Source organism: Scleropages formosus, chromosome 11, assembly GCF_900964775.1.
Source record: "Scleropages formosus chromosome 11, fSclFor1.1, whole genome shotgun sequence".
NCBI classification, from domain to species: domain Eukaryota; kingdom Metazoa; phylum Chordata; class Actinopteri; order Osteoglossiformes; family Osteoglossidae; genus Scleropages; species Scleropages formosus.
The window spans coordinates 2,548,538-2,568,664 of record NC_041816.1 but is presented as its reverse complement, the minus strand read 5'-3'; the positions used below and the strand labels follow the sequence as shown (position 1 = coordinate 2,568,664).

The following is a 20,127-nucleotide window of genomic DNA, read 5'->3' as shown; positions in this document are numbered from 1 at the left end:
TCTTCGACGGGATTATGCAAATGAGCAGCTAATTCAAATTGAATTTACTTTGAATCTTTTGGAATACGCAAAAAACAGAAGTAATTCCAACAGGATTTTGTGTTTTATAATTTAGCTTTTTTTATGAAGTTTTCTTTCTCTGCCTGTATTTGTAAAACAAATTAAGTCCTTTTTTAATTTGAAAGTTGTGACCCACAAAAAGTTGAGAGTCTAAAAACTGGGGATGCACTTGTCATGAAGTGAATTCTGATCAGCTGCTAATGGTGTTAAATCAGATTGGTGCACACAGCACCAGAGCATTTATCAGGTGTGTCATCACACTCGTTCACAGTCCTCCTGTGCATCATCACTCCATCAGCCACTCCGTTTTGATGGTATGATAAAGTGCGCCTGAGGACCGTCCTTTTAAAATGGGAGTAGGAGATTTCCATTTATTTTCCCTCTGTCTCCATCTCCGACTGCCTGCTCCTTCCTCCCGGGTGGACTGGGGAGATGAAGACATGTTCAGGAGAGATCTGATACATTAACAGCTTTGACATCTCAAGAGAAAGTGCATTAGTGATTCATTTTCTCTGTTGTGTTTTCGTAGAGAGTTGAACGACTCTGAGGCTTTGCCGCTCGAACTTCTATATTTGTAGGAGGCACCTTTTTTAAAGCTGCACATGCACATCAGTCAGCTACTTTTCTCCTCTATTTATCTACATATCTCAGAATTTAAGCTACATTTAGAATTTTGCCAGATTTACAAACCCAAAACACTAAATCTGACAGTTTTTCGTTGCTTGGGCATATTTAAATTCTGTATCGCTCCTAAATAATGTTTTATTAAATGTTTAACTTATTTTATTTTTTACAGTTATTTTATTTTTTCTTACAAAAGCAAGTATTTAACAATATATTTTCTTTAAATTAGAGGTGGACAGTTAAACTAAATATTTGACTTGAATTCAGCGTCATAAAGTAAATATTAGCATGTAAAATATGTTTTCAAATCTGTTTTTCATATTTATTCAAGATTCAAGAGTTTATTGTCATGTGTACAGTAAACAGTTTGTTACACCATACAATGAGATTCTTACTCTGTGAATCCTCTCAGCAGCCTATGACATAAATTATAGGGACGTAAGGAAAGAAAAACACAAGGAAAACACAAGGCGTAAATCACATTATTATGTTTAATTTATTTCACTTTTATATATAACTATGTAAAATGTATATAAAGTCTTCTGTATGGAATATTCTTCAAAAGCATATGTACATGCCAAAATCAGCACACACTGACCTATGCGTATGCTTGGTTGTTATCCTCATTAATACCCAAAATAATATGTACATTACTTTTTTAAACCCCCTTTTTTATATTTTCATGCACACAAGGCATATGAACGTTATACTAAAAAACAGCCCTGAACAACAAAAAAAAACCTATAAACATTTCACATAAATGCCATGAATGAAAAAATATACATAAGTTTAAAAGTACAGTTGACCCTTGAACAACGCAGGGGGCCCCGACCCCCCTACGCAGTTGAAAATCTCTGTATAGCTTTTGACTCCACAAAAACTTCTGTTGACCGGAAGCCTTATCAATAACATAAACGGTCGATTAACATATATTGTGAATGTTATGTGTATTATATATTGTATTCTTACAATAAAGTAAGATACAGAAAAGAAAATGTTATTAAAAATCATAAAGAGAAAATACATTGACAGTAGTGTATTTATCCATATCGAAGGTTTACGTTGTCTGTTAACAAGATGAATCATTTGTCTGTCTGTCAGTAGCTACATCAAAATTGTCTTACATGATACAAAACACTGCAGATGTTATACGTATTACATGTATATTTTATGGTAGCAAATGATACAATAGACTAGTATCTACATATATTTTATGCATCCATGACATACCTTTTTCAGAATTTTTTCGATATTTCTGGTCTACGTCGTTCGTCTGCGAGTTTTTTTCCGCATTGTCGCAAAGCTCCAAAAAACTTTCCAATATATTTATTGAAAAAAAAATCCTCATGTAAGTGGACCCGCGCAGTTCAAACCCGTGTTGTTCAAGGGTCAGCTGTACGATGCTTTATGTAGTACTCCCGGTGATGCGGCGCAGTCTTCAAATTGTACTTTTCCACTACACCTGCAGCGGTGTTCATATTTGGATCATTGCAGTCAAGAAGTGACTAACACCTGGGAAAAGTACACGAGAGAACTGACTTGAGGTGGCATGTTGTTTTGGGTTAAAGACTTCTATATTATTCTGTTACATGTTGCCCCAGCTAGCGACGTTGCCCGGGGCAGCAGCTGGCCACATTAGGCTGTCTGGCAGGCAGCCGACCTGTCTGATCCTCATGCATTTTACCTGGTAGCGCTGGAAGGCTTGCTGCAGGTAGGGTCACTGGATGTCACTGTCATCTCTTCTCCATGCTCTTTGATCAAATAAAATATTTATTTATAAATACTCTTGTTTTGCACATTTTTTTTTTTTTTTCCTCATCTGTGTCCAAAGCAACGTAGCTTTCTGTTTTTACAGTTTACCTATTTATACAGCTGGATATTTTTTACTAAACAAGTTGAAGTAAAGAGATGTGTTGCCCTAGGGTATGAAAGCAGGGTTTTCCGTATGACTTCCGTTTTATTTCTGTATAGCGCTCATCGCAACATGTTGTCTCAGAATGTGTAGCTTAGGGTAAAAATAAAAAATAGAAAAATATTGAACCGCATACAAAGAGCAATATTAATAGTAGCAATGATAGGTACCGTGGTTAAAGTGTGGGAAACAGTGATGATAGGTGGAGTGTGAGAAATAAAGCTAACAAAGGTAGGAGACAAAACACAGGCTGATAGAAGGGAAAAGGAATTATAATTTGGTAAAAAAAAAAAAAAAATTTAAAAATTTGAGGTTGCAACGCCAACTGGGTTTCCACCCCTGCAGGCATTATTAATATTATACATATAGCTAAACACGTATTTTATGGGCACTTTCTGAAGCAGTGAAGTGCATCCGTGAGTATTAAACTGCAGTTCTTAACAGCTATGTTCCCTGCAGTCAATAAATAGTGCAGCACTGTATAATTGCATGTATTTAATGTAATCTTTTCAAGTATTGCATGGCAACTGTGCGCATGGTCATCTGACAGCAGTGTGATGCATAGACTCGGTATCCCATCTTTTTTTGCTGGCTTTCCCTGAAGCAAGATGAACAACCTGTCTCCGCTAATGATGTTAAACCTCTCTATGCCGTATTAATGACTTATGGAAAGACTTTTCACAGGTGTCAAAACATTGCAAATTTCATTTGCATCTCATCACGTTTCCGTCTAAAAGTCGGGCCACCGGTGATCATTTTGACATTTTCTCCGTTGTTATGTTGAGAACTGGGCTTGATCTGCCGTCTCAACCTTGAATTCGTTATTAAACCAGTTTAGGAAGTGGCCTCCTGAGGGCTTGGAAGTTACCGAAAATAGCTGAAGACTTAGTGGGGAAGTTCTTACACATTTACCTGTTAGAAGCTAATCGAATGATGAATACTGACGAAAAGGTGGTATCGTGTACTTATCATGTAGAGCTCAACAAAAATGTAATTATTCCTCCATTTCCAGTTATTATACAATAAAAGATAATGATGAAATCTGTTTCGCTGTTGCAGACGCAGCAGTTTCGGATTTAATGCGTTAAAAGTTTTGCAAAGCTGACGCGTGCAGTTCGGTTCGCGCCGGTGCGTTGACTGACGGTGGAGGGTCCTTATGCACGTGCTTCATTTAAATTTGGATCGTAATGAGAATGTGATGTAAATGTTCAGGCGGCAATCACACTCCTGGTTTGCAAGTGTGCGCTAATCAGGGTGACATTCGACAACCGTTCTGAAGGTAGGATCTCGTCCCACAACCAGGCCTTGCTTCCCACAATCCTGTGAAGCTCTGCAGTCCTCCGGTTTGTGTCACGAGAAAATGTTTAGCGGGCCTGCAAAGCCACTCTTTAATTTGACTGCTTTAGTAGTTTCTACTAATTCATGAAGGGTGCTACAGTGGGTTGGCCCAGGTCCTGCTCTCCGGTGGGTCTGGGGTTCGAGTCCCCCTTGGGGTGCCTTGCGACGGACTGGCGTCCCGTCCTGGGTGTGTCCCCGCCCCCTCCGGCCTTTCGCCCTGTGTTGCCGGGTTAGGCTCTGGCTCCCCGCGACCCCGTATGGGACAAGCGGTTCACACAATGTGTGTGTGTACTAATTCATGTATGTAAATTATGGCCGCAGGTAGGATTGTAGTTAGAGCTGTCGGTCTGCAATAGGAAGATCCCTCTGTCGGATTAAACTCCCGCTGTAGTAGCAATTTCTACCGAAAAAAACACCCTGCTGTTTAAATGGGTCCACTATTCCAAGAACAAAAAAAAAAGAAAGTGTTTGTCTAACATTGTACAGCCGGTCAAAAGTACAAGCACAATTTCTGGAAATTGGCTTTTGTTTAATCAGCAGGTGAGCCAACATGTCTTTCTAAGTCTTCCGCAGCGGTAACACTTGTGTGTTATTTTGCTTTCACTCCTCTGTCCAGTTCATCCCCTACAGGTATTTATTTAAATTGATACTATGCCTCTGATCCTTTGTGTCATCGTATGAGAAGAGCGTTCTGTAACAATAAATTGAATTGAATTGGATTGAATTGAAAACAGATATTGCCCAGGTTGCCTGGATGTCCTTATACCAGTACCTTACGGACTTAGGCATCCGCCAAGGAGGCGTCGCCAAATAAAAATGAGATGGTGGTGGGGACAGCGCATGAGAAGCTCGGGCCTCTGTTCTTGGAAGTGGGTTCAAAATATTCCGTCACCATACACCATGCACGTATTGTTGTTCGCTGCCCAGTTACCCAGATGACACAGCTCGAGTGGACTGCTGCAGCCATATGCCTCGATGGTTCTTGGAAGCAGTCAGGGAACAAGGAGGTCAGCGCACCCGGGACCCAGGGCGGGGATGGAAGAATTATGGATCAATTAATTGTGAGCGAGTGAGCCGCCACTTCCTAGGGTGCTCGCGGCTGCGAAAAGAGAAACACGCTGCCCTTGGACCGAAATGACAGAACTCAGACCGCGCACGTTGACCGTAGCTCGCTGCAGCTCACATTCCCAGAATTCCTTGCGCTGGCGCGGAAGTACAGTTATTTTTTTAAGGACTTATAAATTAATTAATGTGATTAATTGAGCCCCTGCAGCTCCATTCCTCTATTTAATTACTACTTTTCCCTTCTGTGACTTTGAAGGTCGGTTCATTCTAGGAGGAGCGAACCAGAGATGTTGTGCTCCTTTGTGCGTGTAGGGGGTGAGCAGACATGGGAGAGAACCAGCGCCCTTCACAGCTGCTCTGGCAGCCCTGCAGTCGCATGTGGAGATTGCGAGGGTGTCCTCTGGGCTGAGGTCCCTGGGGAGACAAGGACTCGCTGTCATCTCCACAGTCCCGCTGCAGAACAGGCCATTGTTTGTCAAGAGCGGAGGAGAGTGATGCCATTCGCCGAAGACCCCCTACCTCCATTTATTCACGCCCGCTTTGTTTGACAAAACAAACAGACCATTGCACGCAATTCTTCTGCTAGGAAGTAACTCTTCTACTAATGCAGCTGAGCAATCCAGTAAAGCAGTAACTTCTGCGTAGTGAACTTCGGTTCAGGAGGTTCATGGTGGAGAAGGCTTAGCTTCCCTATGAAACGCTGGGAGGTGGAAGATGCTGTTTCAGGAAATCCGATTCTTACGCTTTCTAACAAATGACAAAAAGTCAAGTAAGGTGATCACGCTATCATCCCGCCTTAGATGTAATATGTATCTTATGTCTGAGTGGAGTTTGCGTGTTCTCCTCGGGTTCCCATAGCTTTGCTCTGGATGCTTTGTTTTCCTCCCGCAGTGCAGGGACATGTGTTTCAGGTGAATTGGTGACTATAAATTGCCTGTAGTGTCTGTGTATGTGTCAGTGAATGGGTGTGTGAGTGCTCTAGGTGTCCCATCCAGGATGTACCCTGCCACATGCCCTATGTTTCCAGGATAGGCTCTGAACCACTTTCCTGGACAGCCTGGGCACCAGGTCAGCATGGTGGCACAGCGAGTAGCTCTGCTGTGTCACAGCGCCTGGGTGGTGAGAGAGGATGGGGGTTTGATCCCTGCTCAGCCTGTGTGGAGTTTGCATGTTCTCTCTATGTCTGTGTGGGGGTGCTCTGGTTTCCTCCCACAGTCCAAAGACATGCTGTCCAGGTCCACCTGTAGTGTGTGAGTGGCAGAGAGTGTGTGTGTTCCACTGCTGTATGGCTGAGTGACCCGGTGTAAGGAGTGTATCTAGCAGTGTAAGTCACCGTGGTGAATAAGGTGTGTGGGCTGATAGTAACACTACATAGAGATCATTGCAAGTTGCTTTGGGGAAAAGATGTTTATGTTTCCAAGACAGGCTGGAGCCCACCACACTTCACAAGCTGTTACTAATAATGAATGGATGGATGAGTCTGTCTATCAGATTTTCCATACATCTCCCCATGTCTCCTATTCTGGAGGGAAACAGCTCCTTTTCTGGGCTGAATTTATAGAATTTCCCTGGTCATGTTAGCCATAGAGGTTCCACACGACTGTTCATGTGTTCGCTGGTTTGTCATTTACAGGCCATGTGTTTATCCATCACAAAGGCACTGCCAGACCATCACCATGGATGGAAATGTTGTTAGGATCTAATTCAGTAGAGAGCAGTATTGATCTCTGATTTTTAGTCTGGGAGCACAGTCAGAAATCCGGTATAGATTCTCCTGCCAGATTGCTCTGTTCCTGCTGCTCTAAGTGCCTTTTGGTATCTTCTTTGAGATGGATGAGTCAATCACTTACCCCCAGACTCTTGCTCTTAAAAGTACAGTATCTCTTCGGTGTTAATGATGTCTTTTTTATTCCTTGGTGAATGCAAACACATCCTTTTGGAAGCCACTTGGAATCGAGTGGTGAAAAGCTGAACTGTGTTCTGCTGTATGGTGAGGAACTCAGTTTGGTTCTGTAGACAGCAAGTCCCCAGTCGTCTCCTGACCACCATCAGCCGTTTCCTCTGCAGATCCGCTTACGTTTTATTTATTGCCTGTGGTAGGGTATTTCTCACGCTATAATGTGCCCAGTTCTTCCTCTGCTATTTTTTGTCTTCTGGAAAACGTACAACGCAAGCAGTAAGATTTGATTAAATAGAGTGGATGTTTTGAAGAAAATTGTAGAATACAGTAAGCTTATTTAAAAATTTGCACACTCATACATAGGGAACACAGGAGAAAGTCTTAAAAATAAAGTCGCAACCAGTCACGACCATTGATAAATGTCAATCTAAAATCACGACTGAACCAGCAGATTATTATTAGTATTATTATTATTATTATTATTGCTGTTTAGCTCATGCCTTTGTCCAAGAAAACTTACAGAGAATCAGCATTCTTTTTTTTTTTCAGATTTATTTTTACAAGCTGCGTATGTCTTAAATATGTGCTAAAAGATCTTTAAAATATAATCTTTAAACATTTTTAGCAAATTTTCTAGGTCTACACTTGATTCTTATTTTATTTTAGCTTTTGTGAAATAAGCTTATCCCTGTAGTCGTACGTTATGCAGCCTATATAGGTGGGAAAAGTTTAATTATATACTCATTTCTGAAATAAATTATTTAAATCGATTTGACAGATGGTCAGGCATCTCCTATAAACCCTTGTCAAACAATGGAAATGATATCAGGTTCAAATATGAGTCTGAATGAATTATTCCCATCTCCCATTTCCCATGTGCAGGCCTCTGTTATTATTGCCAGCTGACTCCAATTAACCTGATGATTGGATTTTAAATATTTAGCCTCATTGTGCCTGCATGTAAAAGGATGAATATTTAAAGGATTCATAGATAATTCATGCACCTCCAGCTACAGATATTATATATTCTATATGTACTGACTATTCTGTATGTAGCTCAGTGGAAGCATCTCTATTATTTTAAGTCAGCTAAAACTATATTTCTCATGTTTGTCTAATATGTCCCTTGACTATTAATCCTAAAAATCCTTACAACAAGAATGTGCTGCATGTATGGGAGGTGCCGTGGCGCAACGGGCTTGGCTGGGTCCTGCTCCCTGGCGGGTCTGGGGTTCGAGTCCTGCTTGGGGTTTCCTGTGATGGACTGGCGTCCCGTCCTGGGTGTGTCCCCTCGCGCCCTGCCTTGCTGGGTCAGGCTCTGGTTCACTGCCACCCCTGCAGGGGACAAGTGTAGTGGGCTCAAAACTGAATGAAAAAAAGGGAAGATGGCACCCGAAAATATTTTCTTTTTTTTTTTTGCATTTCGCTCGGTTGTTGCAGAACAGTTCATAATTGACCGGTGTGTGAATGCTGTTCAATAATAAATCCCGTAGGTGGCGCTGGCAGTGATAAGGAACCTCTGGTTCTGGCAAAAGGGTCAAAAGTTATAGACATAAAAGTCACCGCCAGAACCGGTTACATGCTAACTCGCGTCTGGTCTCCATGTCACTTTTCGGTTCACTCCAACTCAGGCACCCTAGTCTGAGAGTGGGGTAACACAAGCGGCTTCAGTGTGTACTGTGTGAGGGTTGAAACTTGAGGGTTTTAGCAATATTGAGTGTTGATCCCAACACATTTCTTCCTTGCGTAGGATCGTTGCACATCAGAAGCAGATGTAGTTATCGGTCAGTCCTGACCCCCCGCTGTTGCCTGGCTGCCGGTGCAGTTAAAAAGCTGTGTAATTAACCACTTACTCCTTTATGGCAATGCATTAACATCGGGCTGTATTTCGTGAGAGCTTTCTTTTTATGAACCTCCATTTAATCACAGAGTAGCCTTCAACTACCAACTTGCCAAGAACCTGTGTGGCTCTGAGGGTTATAACTTTTTGTAACACATATAAGGTCATACTGTAGGATTTACTCTGTACTGGGCAGTATTTCTGGATGGATCTTTTTCACGTTTTTCTCCTAGAGTATGTGCTTCCAAAAGCGAACTTTGGTAAGGAATTTAAACCTTCAAATAATAATAGTAATAATAATAATACACAGACACAATGGCTACAACTACTTGTCCCGAGTGGGGTTGTGGTGAACCGGAGCCTAACCCAGCAGCAACACAGGGCTCAAGGCTGGAGGCGGAGGGGACACACCCTGGAAGGGATGCCGGTCCACTGCAAGGCACCCCAAGTAGGACTCGAACCCCAGACCTGCCGCACGGCGGGCAATAATAATAATAATAATAATAATAAAAACAAGCCATAGACTTAAAAAAATCCACAACAATTAAAGGAACTAGTTTCTCTTCATTTTCGTTTTTGAGATTTAGTCTCGTGGCTCTCGGTGGTCCAGGAAAAACCCCTTCATCTGCCAAGCAGCCTTTCACAGGGATTCATAAAGCCATATCCTCCTGAGCCAGCCACAAATATCAAATATCATTTAAAAAAATGTGTCATTCTGTAAAACAAAATGTCCCTTAATCCATCTGCATGCCTGACAACAGCAGATGCAGAAACCTGGTGCTCTTCTTCTCAGAAGATAAAGGTTCTCCTTTTCTATTGCTCTGTTTCTCTCTTCTTTGCTGAATGGGCCTTTGTTGGTGATGTTTGAAGGAGACCTCTTTGCACCTCTCTAAGCTCTACTCGCCAGCACTTTTTTATGTCTTTCCAAATTTTTGGGACCTCAAAACAGCTGTCAATGGGGAAGCAAAACCCTTTCTGGTTGCTTGGTGTTATTGCTGCTGTGTCCTTGTCTTCTTATTAGACTCATGGAGGTAGAACTGGGCAACAGGTCAACAGGCCACTTGTAAACAGCCTAGATTTTGGGCAGAGCCTGAAGTTCCTTTTTGTTGCATCAGTGATGCTGTTCTCACAGTGAATCACTGTTGTCTGCCTGCCCACCGAAAGACTGTAGCAACACCTCCTCGGAGGCTCGCCTCTGATGATACGCCTTTCATACCTCAGATGTGGAGAAGCAGACGAGGGGGATGGAGATGGGCCATAAGAGGAACCCACTGGCCCCACCGGGTCGGCGCACGAGTGACGACGCCGGCGACAGCCGCGAGGTCAACCCTGCTGTAAGTGACACACACAGTGTTTCTATACTTCAACAGAAGTGGTACTGCGATGACAGGATCATGGCTCGCTGCGCAACAGTGAAAATGGATAAATGGCACTATGATCCTGTTTTCTCCAAAGTTCTGTGAGTCTGCTAGACTTGAACCTACAGGAAATAGCCAAAAAAAAAAACGCTTCCCAAGAGAAGTGAGTCAGCATTGGTTATATAAGTTTTTAAAATATTGGTTTTATTGGTTGATTTAAGTATACACTTGAGTAATATCCTCATTGCATTTACTCATTACATCTCCTACTGAATTATGCTGTGCTGTTGTGCATACATCTGATCAAATCCAAGCCACTGATCTATAAATTGTAATACAAATAAAAAAAAAACAATTCTGTTGTTTTAATGCCCGCTTAGGATTTGCGTGCAGATGCAGAAATGACAATTCTTAATTAATTGTAAGCAGTGGTGGAAGTTGTCTGTTCCCTTCCACTTCAGACTGTACAGTAAGTGCAAACATTAATAAGCCCTCAACTTCTTCAGTTGACAAATGAACAGTTTCTGCGCTCTGCTGTACAGAAGAATTACACAGTGTGACGGTAAGAATAAGCATATCTCTGCTGGAAAGAGCCTTGAAATAAACCAATTAAATTGCCTGTTGCAAAATGCATCCAGAAGTGTATTAATACAGACCTTAACCTGCTGTACCATTAATCATTGTGAGGCCCGGCTTTGTGATTTAACAATGGAGTGACCAGACACCCAGGGTTACCCTCTGGATGAGCCAAGCATCGAGTGAAGTATGAGAATTTCAGCTATAACAATGTCTTTGATTTATCATCCCCTTCTTTAATAGCTTGATTTATACATGGGTTTGAGGCAACCAATGTAAACCAGTGAGGGCACATGGCCTCTGACCAAGCATTTGCTTGTTCACATCCCAGGGGGGGATCTTTTATCGCACCCTTGAGAAATGTACACAGTGAATGGTGCGGTAAAATTTTACGCCGGTCTGCAGTTTACATTGATTTAGACAAATGTGTCTGATTAAGTGCATAAAATAAAACAGTTGCATCCAGTCTCACTTGTCCATGGCGACATTGCATGTCCCTCTGCTCTGTTGAGGATAAAGTCCTCGCTGTGTCTCAGGCTGGTGTTAACTCAGGCCTGGCACACACCCGAACAGGACGTGATGGGAGTACCAACGCTGACACCATCCATGGGCTCTTGGTGAGAGAACATTCGTACTGACACTTGAGCCTTGTAGGCCTGGCCTTCCTCCCATGGTCCTTAGTGAGAGACATCTTCCCTCCCCTCCCATTTCACTGCAGCTTGAAAGGATCATCCTCGATTTTATTGTTCTAAAGTACTTTCACCTTCAGCGGTTGGTCGGGACTTTGCTCAGAAGATTGAAGGAGAGGCATTCCGATTGCAGAGCGCTATCCATCCCCTCAGCAGTACAATGCGTTCAGTAAAGCACCCTTTTGTGAACAACAGTGTCATGATGAAGAAAGGTAAGGCAGGCAGATGGCAGGCTGAGGTTTGCTCACAGCTGTCCGTGACATCTGTGTGACTCTCCAGGTTCATGCTCAGTTCCTCCAAGCCCTGAAGATCCAGTGCTGATGTGGTATCATTCAGAATGAACCCCTTGAAGGTTTTCAGGTGCATACAGGCCAAGCGAACCGTCTCGCACACTTTCATTCCATGCGAATACATATGTTCATAGAACAGCATGGATTAATTCTTGAATCAGCATGGGTGAGAGGAATTTTACTGAATTCTTTTATGACAGCGTGTCAAAAGTAACTCCAGCTACAATGGCATCTCACCATTCTAAATAAATCCACAAGCTATGCTGAATTTGTATCTATAAAAACTAACTTTACTGTTTAACTGATCAAATAAACAGCTGGTGTACCTCCTTATTTAATTATATATGGCAAAATTTTGAAAGAAAGAATTTATTCTTTTAGTCGGTACAGTGATTTTAGAAGGGGGGTGTGGTGGCGCAGTAGGTTGGGCTGGATCCTGCCCTCCAGCGGGTTTGTGGTTCAAGTCCTGCTTGGGGTTCCTTGTGATGGACTGGTCTCCTAGGGTGTGTCCCCTCCCCCTCCAGCCCTACGCCCTGTGCTGCCGGGTCAGGCTCCGGCTCCCTGCAACCCTGTATGGGATGTGTGAGTGTGTGTGAGTGAGTGAGATTTTAGAAAGATGTTTCACTTGGGTCGTTTTATCCTACAAAATAAAAAAAAAAAAAAGATCAATGCTCTTTAAACAAAAAATGAAGCATAAATAACAAAATATATCAAAGCTAAAGCCTTGACTGACTGAAGTGCTGCATCAGTTGTTGTTTTCTGCGTTAGGTTTTAGCACAGCTCTGCTTTTTATTTATTGACATTTTAAACACCTAACCGTGGCATCAGTGAAATAAACCACTCTGAACCCAGATGTGAAAGTGAAGTTTATTTCCATTCATTTCTGTCGTGAGGAGTACTTGCTGTTGTGGACTTTATTTGTTACATGTCCACCATGTAATTTGAAAAATAATAAAAAATATTAAACGTTTTTTAATTAGTTGGTCAATTCACCACCACTGCAGGTTGTGTTGCCTCCTGATGAGATGATTCATAGGAGCCTTGGAGCCTTCAGTCCATTACTCCCACACACCCAAGCAACTCTGCTTCATTAGCTCCTGGTTAGAAAATCATTGCTTCAGGCATGATTGGCGGAATATATATTCACTTATTTAAAGACCAGCATCTGCATCTAATTTCCCTTTAAACATCTCTGGATATTCTTCGTTTAGATCGTTTCAAGAGTCCTGTGTATTCATTGCTAGGAGACTCAAGTATCTCAAAATAGTTGGCTTTTATTGTTTATGGTATAAATTAAAATACTTTGCCATGCTTGAATGAGTATTCTCCAACCCTTTTCTCTGGTCTTAAAAAAAAAACATAAAGAAATAATCTTTCTCTTGTTCTGTTTCAGTAGAGGAGTGTTTTGCTAAGGGGCACACTGTGGCCCTAAAGTATTGATTTGAGCCGACATGCTTTCTGTGGGTACTCTTTAGAACGTTGTTTGTTTTGTCAAGCACACGGAATAAATTATTCTTAAACCCTGGCTTTATGAAACATCACTTTGATGATATGCAATAATTTGAAACCGAGAGCTCTATACTGCTCTGCAGTCTCGGAGCTCTGGAGGCCAGTAGCATCTGAATAAGCACCTTACAAGCAGAGTTATATATATTGGGCTCGGTGGTGGTGTTGAACCTGAGGCCGTAGAGATTGCACGACAGGGCTTGTTTGAAAAAGTCTCATCAGAATGTGGAGCCCTTTCCATTTTTGCTGCTGTGCACATGTGTCTGATATGTTTGTGTGGCACTGGAATGTGCAATGAACTTCTGCTCACCTCACACCTTGCAGAAGTATGGCACCTATGTGCTGCGAGGTGGACCACGTGATAGCCATCGATTGCTGCAAGGGGGTACAGTACTTCCCTCTTGCAATCCACAGCCACTCTCTAGCTATAGGCCCGTAATTTACCCCCAGACACACGTATCCATTATTAATTCTGATTTCACGTCCATTCCTCTTTCATTATTTTTAAAGAAAATCTGCTTGAAGTGTTTTGGACTCTATTTCAGGGGATAGTCTGGGATGAAATAGTACACAGATAATGGGATGAATCTATATTGTAGGAAATAACCATTTAGAAAGTCATAAATAAGGTGGCTTTGAAGTTCACCGTATGGTTTGGGCTCTGTGTGATGTCTGTGAACACTGAAAGTGACATTAATCATACAGACAGCTTTACAGCTCTTAATAAAAGAAAGCAATCTGACCATATTGTGAACCTGAGATTGCTTCTTGGGATGTACAGTAAATATCACGGCTCGGCCCTTGTCCTGGGTATGTTGCTGGGACAGTGGCCTCTGCTGCTGTATCCTCCCAAGCTTCCAGTGATACACTGCTTCCTTGGCTACAAAGTAAATGTGTTCTGGATTTACTGGCTGTAAATGATGGTGGGCATCTCAGTGGAGTGTACAATGGTACTAACCTCCAAAAGATCAATCTATCCGCTATTACTTATCTAGTGCAGGGTTGCAGCGGTCCAGAGCCCAGTCTGGAAGACTGTGCATGAGATAGGGTACACTCCAGATGGGATATTGAGCCAGTGCAGGGTAATCACGCATGTGGGAAGAAACCAGAGCACTTGAAAAGCACTGATTGGAACATGGGGAGAACATGCAAACTCCACACAGGTTGAGCTGGATTTGAACCTACAACCAAACCCACGGTCCAACAGCTGTGAAGCGCCATGATTGCCTGCCGCGGTGTCCCCCAGCTCCGAAACCGGTGACAGCTAATTCTGCTTTGTCCAAACAATCAAGGTCAGTCCAGTAATAGAGAAGCTCATCTGCCAGGTGGGATCTGAAAGATTTATAGGTATATCTAATTAGTGCCAGGTAAAAACCGAGCAGATGGACACTGTGATTGGAATACTCTTCCCCGCTCAGGCGTTTCCTCCAAGGCTGGAGGCCAGAGTAGAAAGTGCTTAAAGCTGTACTTTGGGTTCCAAGTACCATGACGGTATCAGGGCAGAATCAAGTGCACTCCCATGGCATGGGAAGAAGAGCTTCTCAATAGCATCTGCATTGCCTCACTCTCAGCTCTTTCAGTTTTCAACATTCCCACGATTCACACAAGTATCCTTTCTTTTCCTCCGTGCAAGAACCTGCTTGTGTCATTAGGTCATAATAATGCAGTGAAAATATAATAACATTTTAGAATTCTCATTTCAGCATCTCCATGCTCCCGATCGTGCCACACAATAGACTTAGAAGTTTGAATAATGTGTCCATTTATTTTCACATAGATTTTTTTTTTTTTTGAAGGATTCGTAATCAGGGTTTTGTTTTATAATTCATTGTAGCAAAACAAACCCGAATTCTTACTGCTGCCGATTTATTAATTTATGAATTTTCTGCATTTGATGGATTATTTAAATTGCTCTAGTTCTTTGGCAATACATCTAAATTTGGTGTTAGTTAAAAGATATTGCACTGAGAAATGTTGCCATGCACGCAGTCAAGGAACTTCTTGTTGAGCAAACCTCTGCACAATGTTTGCACATTTGTATTTCATGCACTGGAGGTCTAACATTCCTTACATTAAATTTCCGGAGATTAATTTAGTCACCATGCCAACAACAGTTATTAATCTTAGCCTCTTGTCTTTTAATCCCCCTCTGGAATATTTTAATTTGTCACCTTTAATTTACAGAAAGCTATGAATTTTAAAGAAATCCCTACCAATTACATCTTTCTTTGTCTTTGGAGTGATTTATCACTGTCCTGAAATCCGAAATTCAGAGAATAAAACATGTTTCTCAACTGATAATGAGTTTTCATTTTTCCCAATTTATTATCCTTTCACGTACAGCCCTTCCCAGCTGAGCATGCAGCGTTTTGTTATATTTTTCCATTAGCTGAGATGTGCAGTACTAGACCTGTTAGATACTGAGGGTCTTAGTTCATTTCTCTTTTATTTATTCATATATTCATTTATTCTGCTCTCTTACCAAAACCAAAAAAGTTTGCATGGGGACTGACAGAAGAGTAAAGCTGACCAAAGTTATGGGTACACTTGAATAATGCATACTTCTGAATTTGTAACATAAAGACTGAACAGCACAAGATAGCAGCCATGGAGGCTTTCTGAAAAATATTTAAAGGGAATTCTTTAAATCTTATTGTGAAAGTACAATGCTAAAAGTCTACATTGCCGTCACCATTCAACATATACCATATTTGTACTTATTTTGAGTTTTTCATTACTGCTATAAGCTTTCAGGTTCAGTGGGTAATGCTCTTAGGCTGCTGGAAATGATTATTTTTTAAAAGTGAGAAAAATCATCTTCATAACTGCATTTAGCGTGTCTTTTCTGGCAGCTTATGCAGAAAGATGAAGTGCACTCAACCAAAAAGCACTCTGAATGGTGAAACATTAACAAATACATGTATAGGGAAAGAAAGGTCCTTGCACTTTACAAAAAGTAAGAAAAGGCTCCTCCTCAATAAATGATGAACGAATATCTGCTTACATCCTTTTGCACTTATAACTTTCATATCAAATGGCTAAAGTTTATTGAACACTTGAAACCCTTAAACATTTAGGCTGATGTGGACTAGCTACCCATGGAAAGCTGTTACGGTATACTCTTACACGGGCCACGCTAAGAGGACTCGAAGTCTTGAGCTAGTTATGTTGGTAAGAGGTTTGACACTCCTGACCCTCGTTTTTCATGGATCCTCACAGATATTAGAAGAACACGCTGTAAAGTGCATTGCAGTTCTGATAGAAAGGACTACCTTTTTCAGCATCATCGACTCTTCTGTTGCCGCTAAGTGTTGATATACAGGGTTAGTTACGAAGGCATCACATAGGATAAGCACTTCATTAGGTACCTATTAAGTACTTTTATTAAGTACCTAGGACTTCATTAAGTTCATCAGTAAAAGGACAGAAAAAGCTGGGGTTCTTCTTTGGAGACTGGAGGATGTGGAGAGGGGCTTTTCTAGAGAAAGTTTGAAATGAATGAGGATGCTTTTTTTAAAATTAAATTTGGTGAACGGTGAGTGTGACATGACTCGGTAGTTTCTCTAATTCATGCACACATGGCAATAATACCTAACGATCTATCTAACACCTTACATTTATTAATTTAGCTGTTGCTTTTCTCCAAGGCGACTTACGGTGTTAAGGTTACAATTATCCACCCATTTATACAGCTGGGTAATTTTACTGCAGCAATTTAGGGTGAGTACCTTGCTCAAGAGTACTACAGTCAGAGGCAGGGGTCACACCTGCAACCTTTGGGTCCAAAGGCAGCAGCACTAACCACTACACTATTTGCTGTCCTCATCACTCTTAAAAATCATAATCCACTATAAATCAACTATGGCTAAGTAAAGTTACCCAGTAGCAAAGAATAAGTTTGAGGACTGGATGGGACTATGCTTATCATAATGTGGATGACAAACAGAAGTGATCAAATGGCAAAGGATATATGGATCCTGTAATAATGAACTGCCACAATTCCCTTTTCTTGATCTTAAACTGTATAAAATTTTCCCTTACAGTCAATACGTTTTCAGAGTATTTCTGTCATGGCACCTGGAAGTCAGAGATGAGCAAGAAGAACCTAAACTGTGGATAAGTTAACAAAATTTCTTTTTTTTTTTAAATTCAGTCTCTAAGGTATTTACTTTATGAAGAACCAAAAAGTATATAGCTTGTGCAGAATGAATAATTGATTTGAAGGTCTCGCTGCACTGATTTTTTTTCTTTGAGCCTGCATTTTGGTGAGTTCTATATTTGCTTGTTTCCCAGAGGGTTGCTTTTGAAGCTGAGTACTTTAGGACAAAACTCAAAATTGAAATATGTATATGCAACTTTTAAACTTTCATAGTTTGTTACCAAGGTAGCTAATAGTGGTTGATTGTTGTTTGCACTACTTGGACTTGGACATGCCATCAGTGGGGATGCTGGATGTGAGCTTTTTTCAATGTCAAGGTGCAAGTGAGGCAATACTATAGTAAAGAACTCAAATCATTCACTTTGATACAAAAGCCAAAAGTGTGTCTGGAAAAAGTCCTTTGACGATATCGCAATACACATATGTGCTTCCAAAGCTGCTAAAATATCTCAAAAATGTTGAGAAAACTGCTTCAGCAATCCCTCAATTTACAGAATTAATCCATTTTTGAAAACTGTGCAGAGACTGAAATTTCAGGAACTGAAAGCTTATTTCCCATTCTTTTAAATGGGAACAACAACAACAGTAATAATAAAAAAAATAATAATAATAAGAATGTGTTCCCAGCAAATCCGAGAACTCCAAACCAATTTTCCCAAATATCCCTAAAGCACTGTAAAACACCCACACAACTATCAACACATAACATTTAAGTTATCCAAGAGCTACAATGAAAGCAAGGCAAGTACCATTTATGTGGTTCAGAGAATTTATGTTGCTATTTTATAAGCCCTGGAAAGGTGAGGGCCATTTTCTTATTTCAGCCATGAGTGAACTTGTAATTTATAATATAATGTTTCCAATGGACAAATTGGTACTGGCTCACCTTTCACATTGATTTATACCAGCACCTTGGAACTAGGATGGATCTCCATGCAAAACAGAGTCTCACCCTCTCGGCCTCCTCTTTATGCTAAATGTTCTCATCCACTTCTTGTATTATATATCACTGCAGCTTCCCAACTTTTTCCAGCAGCAGTATTGTGTTTACTCTCATCTTCTATCCTGCTTGTCTGTCTGTAACAGAGATCCCATTCTTTTTGTACACCTCTTTGTTGTTAGGCTATTAGACACCACCGCATTATCCCCAGTATTTTTATATAAGATCTATTAGATCTATTTCAGTCTGTTAATTGGCTGAATAACCATGAGTGGGGGGAAAGTCTATCCGAAATAGGGTTTAATGTGGTAATATTGTACAGATACGATGGCCATTGTGTCAGAAATGCAGCACTGAAAGATGGTACTTCTGAAATTTGTACCAGGAAAGAGACTCCGTAACCCAATAAGAGTTGGCCGAAGAAAGACTTTGTGGACCCTCGGGGAAGTTGTGAAGGTTCGTAGTGATCACTTTCAGGAGCGGGTGTGTGTTGCCTACAGACTAGCGGGTGCAGACTTACAGGCCTAGTAACTTCTGAAGCTGAAAGTTTTTCTACAAGAGCCACTGACAGTTCACTGTTGAAGGGAACAGGCCAGGCTTGGCGATGGACAAATCTTCGGGATCGGACCGGCCAGGTGGGCAGAGAACCGTGGGAGCTGCAGGGAACCATGGAGAGGAGCCTAGGAGACATGAATGCCAATGAGGTTTAGCCTGAGTCCACAGATCCCACAGTGTGAAACTCATGCATAAAAATGAGCCAAGCTGATTTTTTTTCTAAGTTCATATCCAAGATTTCTTTTTTAAGACACTCCCTTGGCTTCCCTTGTGATCAGTAATGAAAGTAGATTTTTTTCTTAGGCTAATCAGAAACAAAAAACTTCAAGTAGCAATGGAAATATTCCTTTTTATCACCCAAGCATTCTTCTCAGTTTCTTTTGTCATTAAACCAAGAATATTTCTTCTTCACTCTGAGCTGTCGGTGGTTATTGATCTAGCAGTCAATAGTACTAGCTTTGAGACGTTCTTAGCTTCACATTGGGGCTCAGCTCCACAAACAACTTGCCAAGGTTAAAGGGAAATAATTATTCTTTTATTATCTGGGCTTGCAGGGACAGACCTTTTAATGCTGCAGATATTCACAGCTGTGTCCTCTAACTAGCATCAATGGCATCCATTCATTATTGATAACCAGTGGTTCTGTTGTAGGGTCATGGTGGTCCAGAGGCTATCCTGAAGGTATAGGGTGCAAAACAGGGTACACCCTGGACGGGACACCAGTCCGCCACAGAGCAATCACACATTCTCATTTCACTCACTCTGACACACACAGTACAGACAGTTTGAAACACGTCTTTGGACCGTACAGGCAGTCCCCGGGTTACCGACGTCCGAGTTACGTAAAACCCGTAGTTACGAACTACCCCCCCCCCCTTGTAAAGCCTATTATATTACAAATTCAAGTTACGTACAATTATTTGTAATAACAAACAGGTGCTACTTTACAACCCGCATTGAAACATCGCGCGTCTACAGCGGTTTGTTGGTTCTCGGGCGCATGAACCCGAGGTAGGGCTAAGACTTCGTTCTTTTCAGTCGGACCACATTGCTGTTAACAGCGTCTTATGTGTGTTACTGAATGCCTGGACATTTTCAAACAGCGCCCAAGGAAATATCTATTTTTTGATCCTTTTGTTGAAAATATCAGTTTTCGGTTTGGAAACGTAAGTCGGAACAGTTAGGTATGGTGGGTATATACTGTATAATATCGGAATATAAAGTCGGAAAAAGGTGAAACGTCAACGATCATTGGAAAAGCGAACATTAAAGTTTCTTTAATGTTTTTTATACACACACACACACACACACACTC

At 41.4% G+C, this 20,127-nt stretch overlaps 1 protein-coding gene across 1 annotated transcript in view; it reads left to right on the top strand.

Annotated features, from left to right (window-relative positions):
• The window catches only part of LOC108934528 (N-acetyl-beta-glucosaminyl-glycoprotein 4-beta-N-acetylgalactosaminyltransferase 1-like), an 83,397-nt gene that overhangs the window by 9,969 nt on the left and 53,301 nt on the right, over nt 1-20,127 (top strand). Inside the window, exon 2 of the mRNA XM_018752427.2 lies at nt 9,961-10,073. Within this exon, the coding sequence (XP_018607943.2) occupies nt 9,961-10,073 (113 nt within the window). The remainder of the gene's footprint in view (nt 1-9,960; nt 10,074-20,127) is intronic.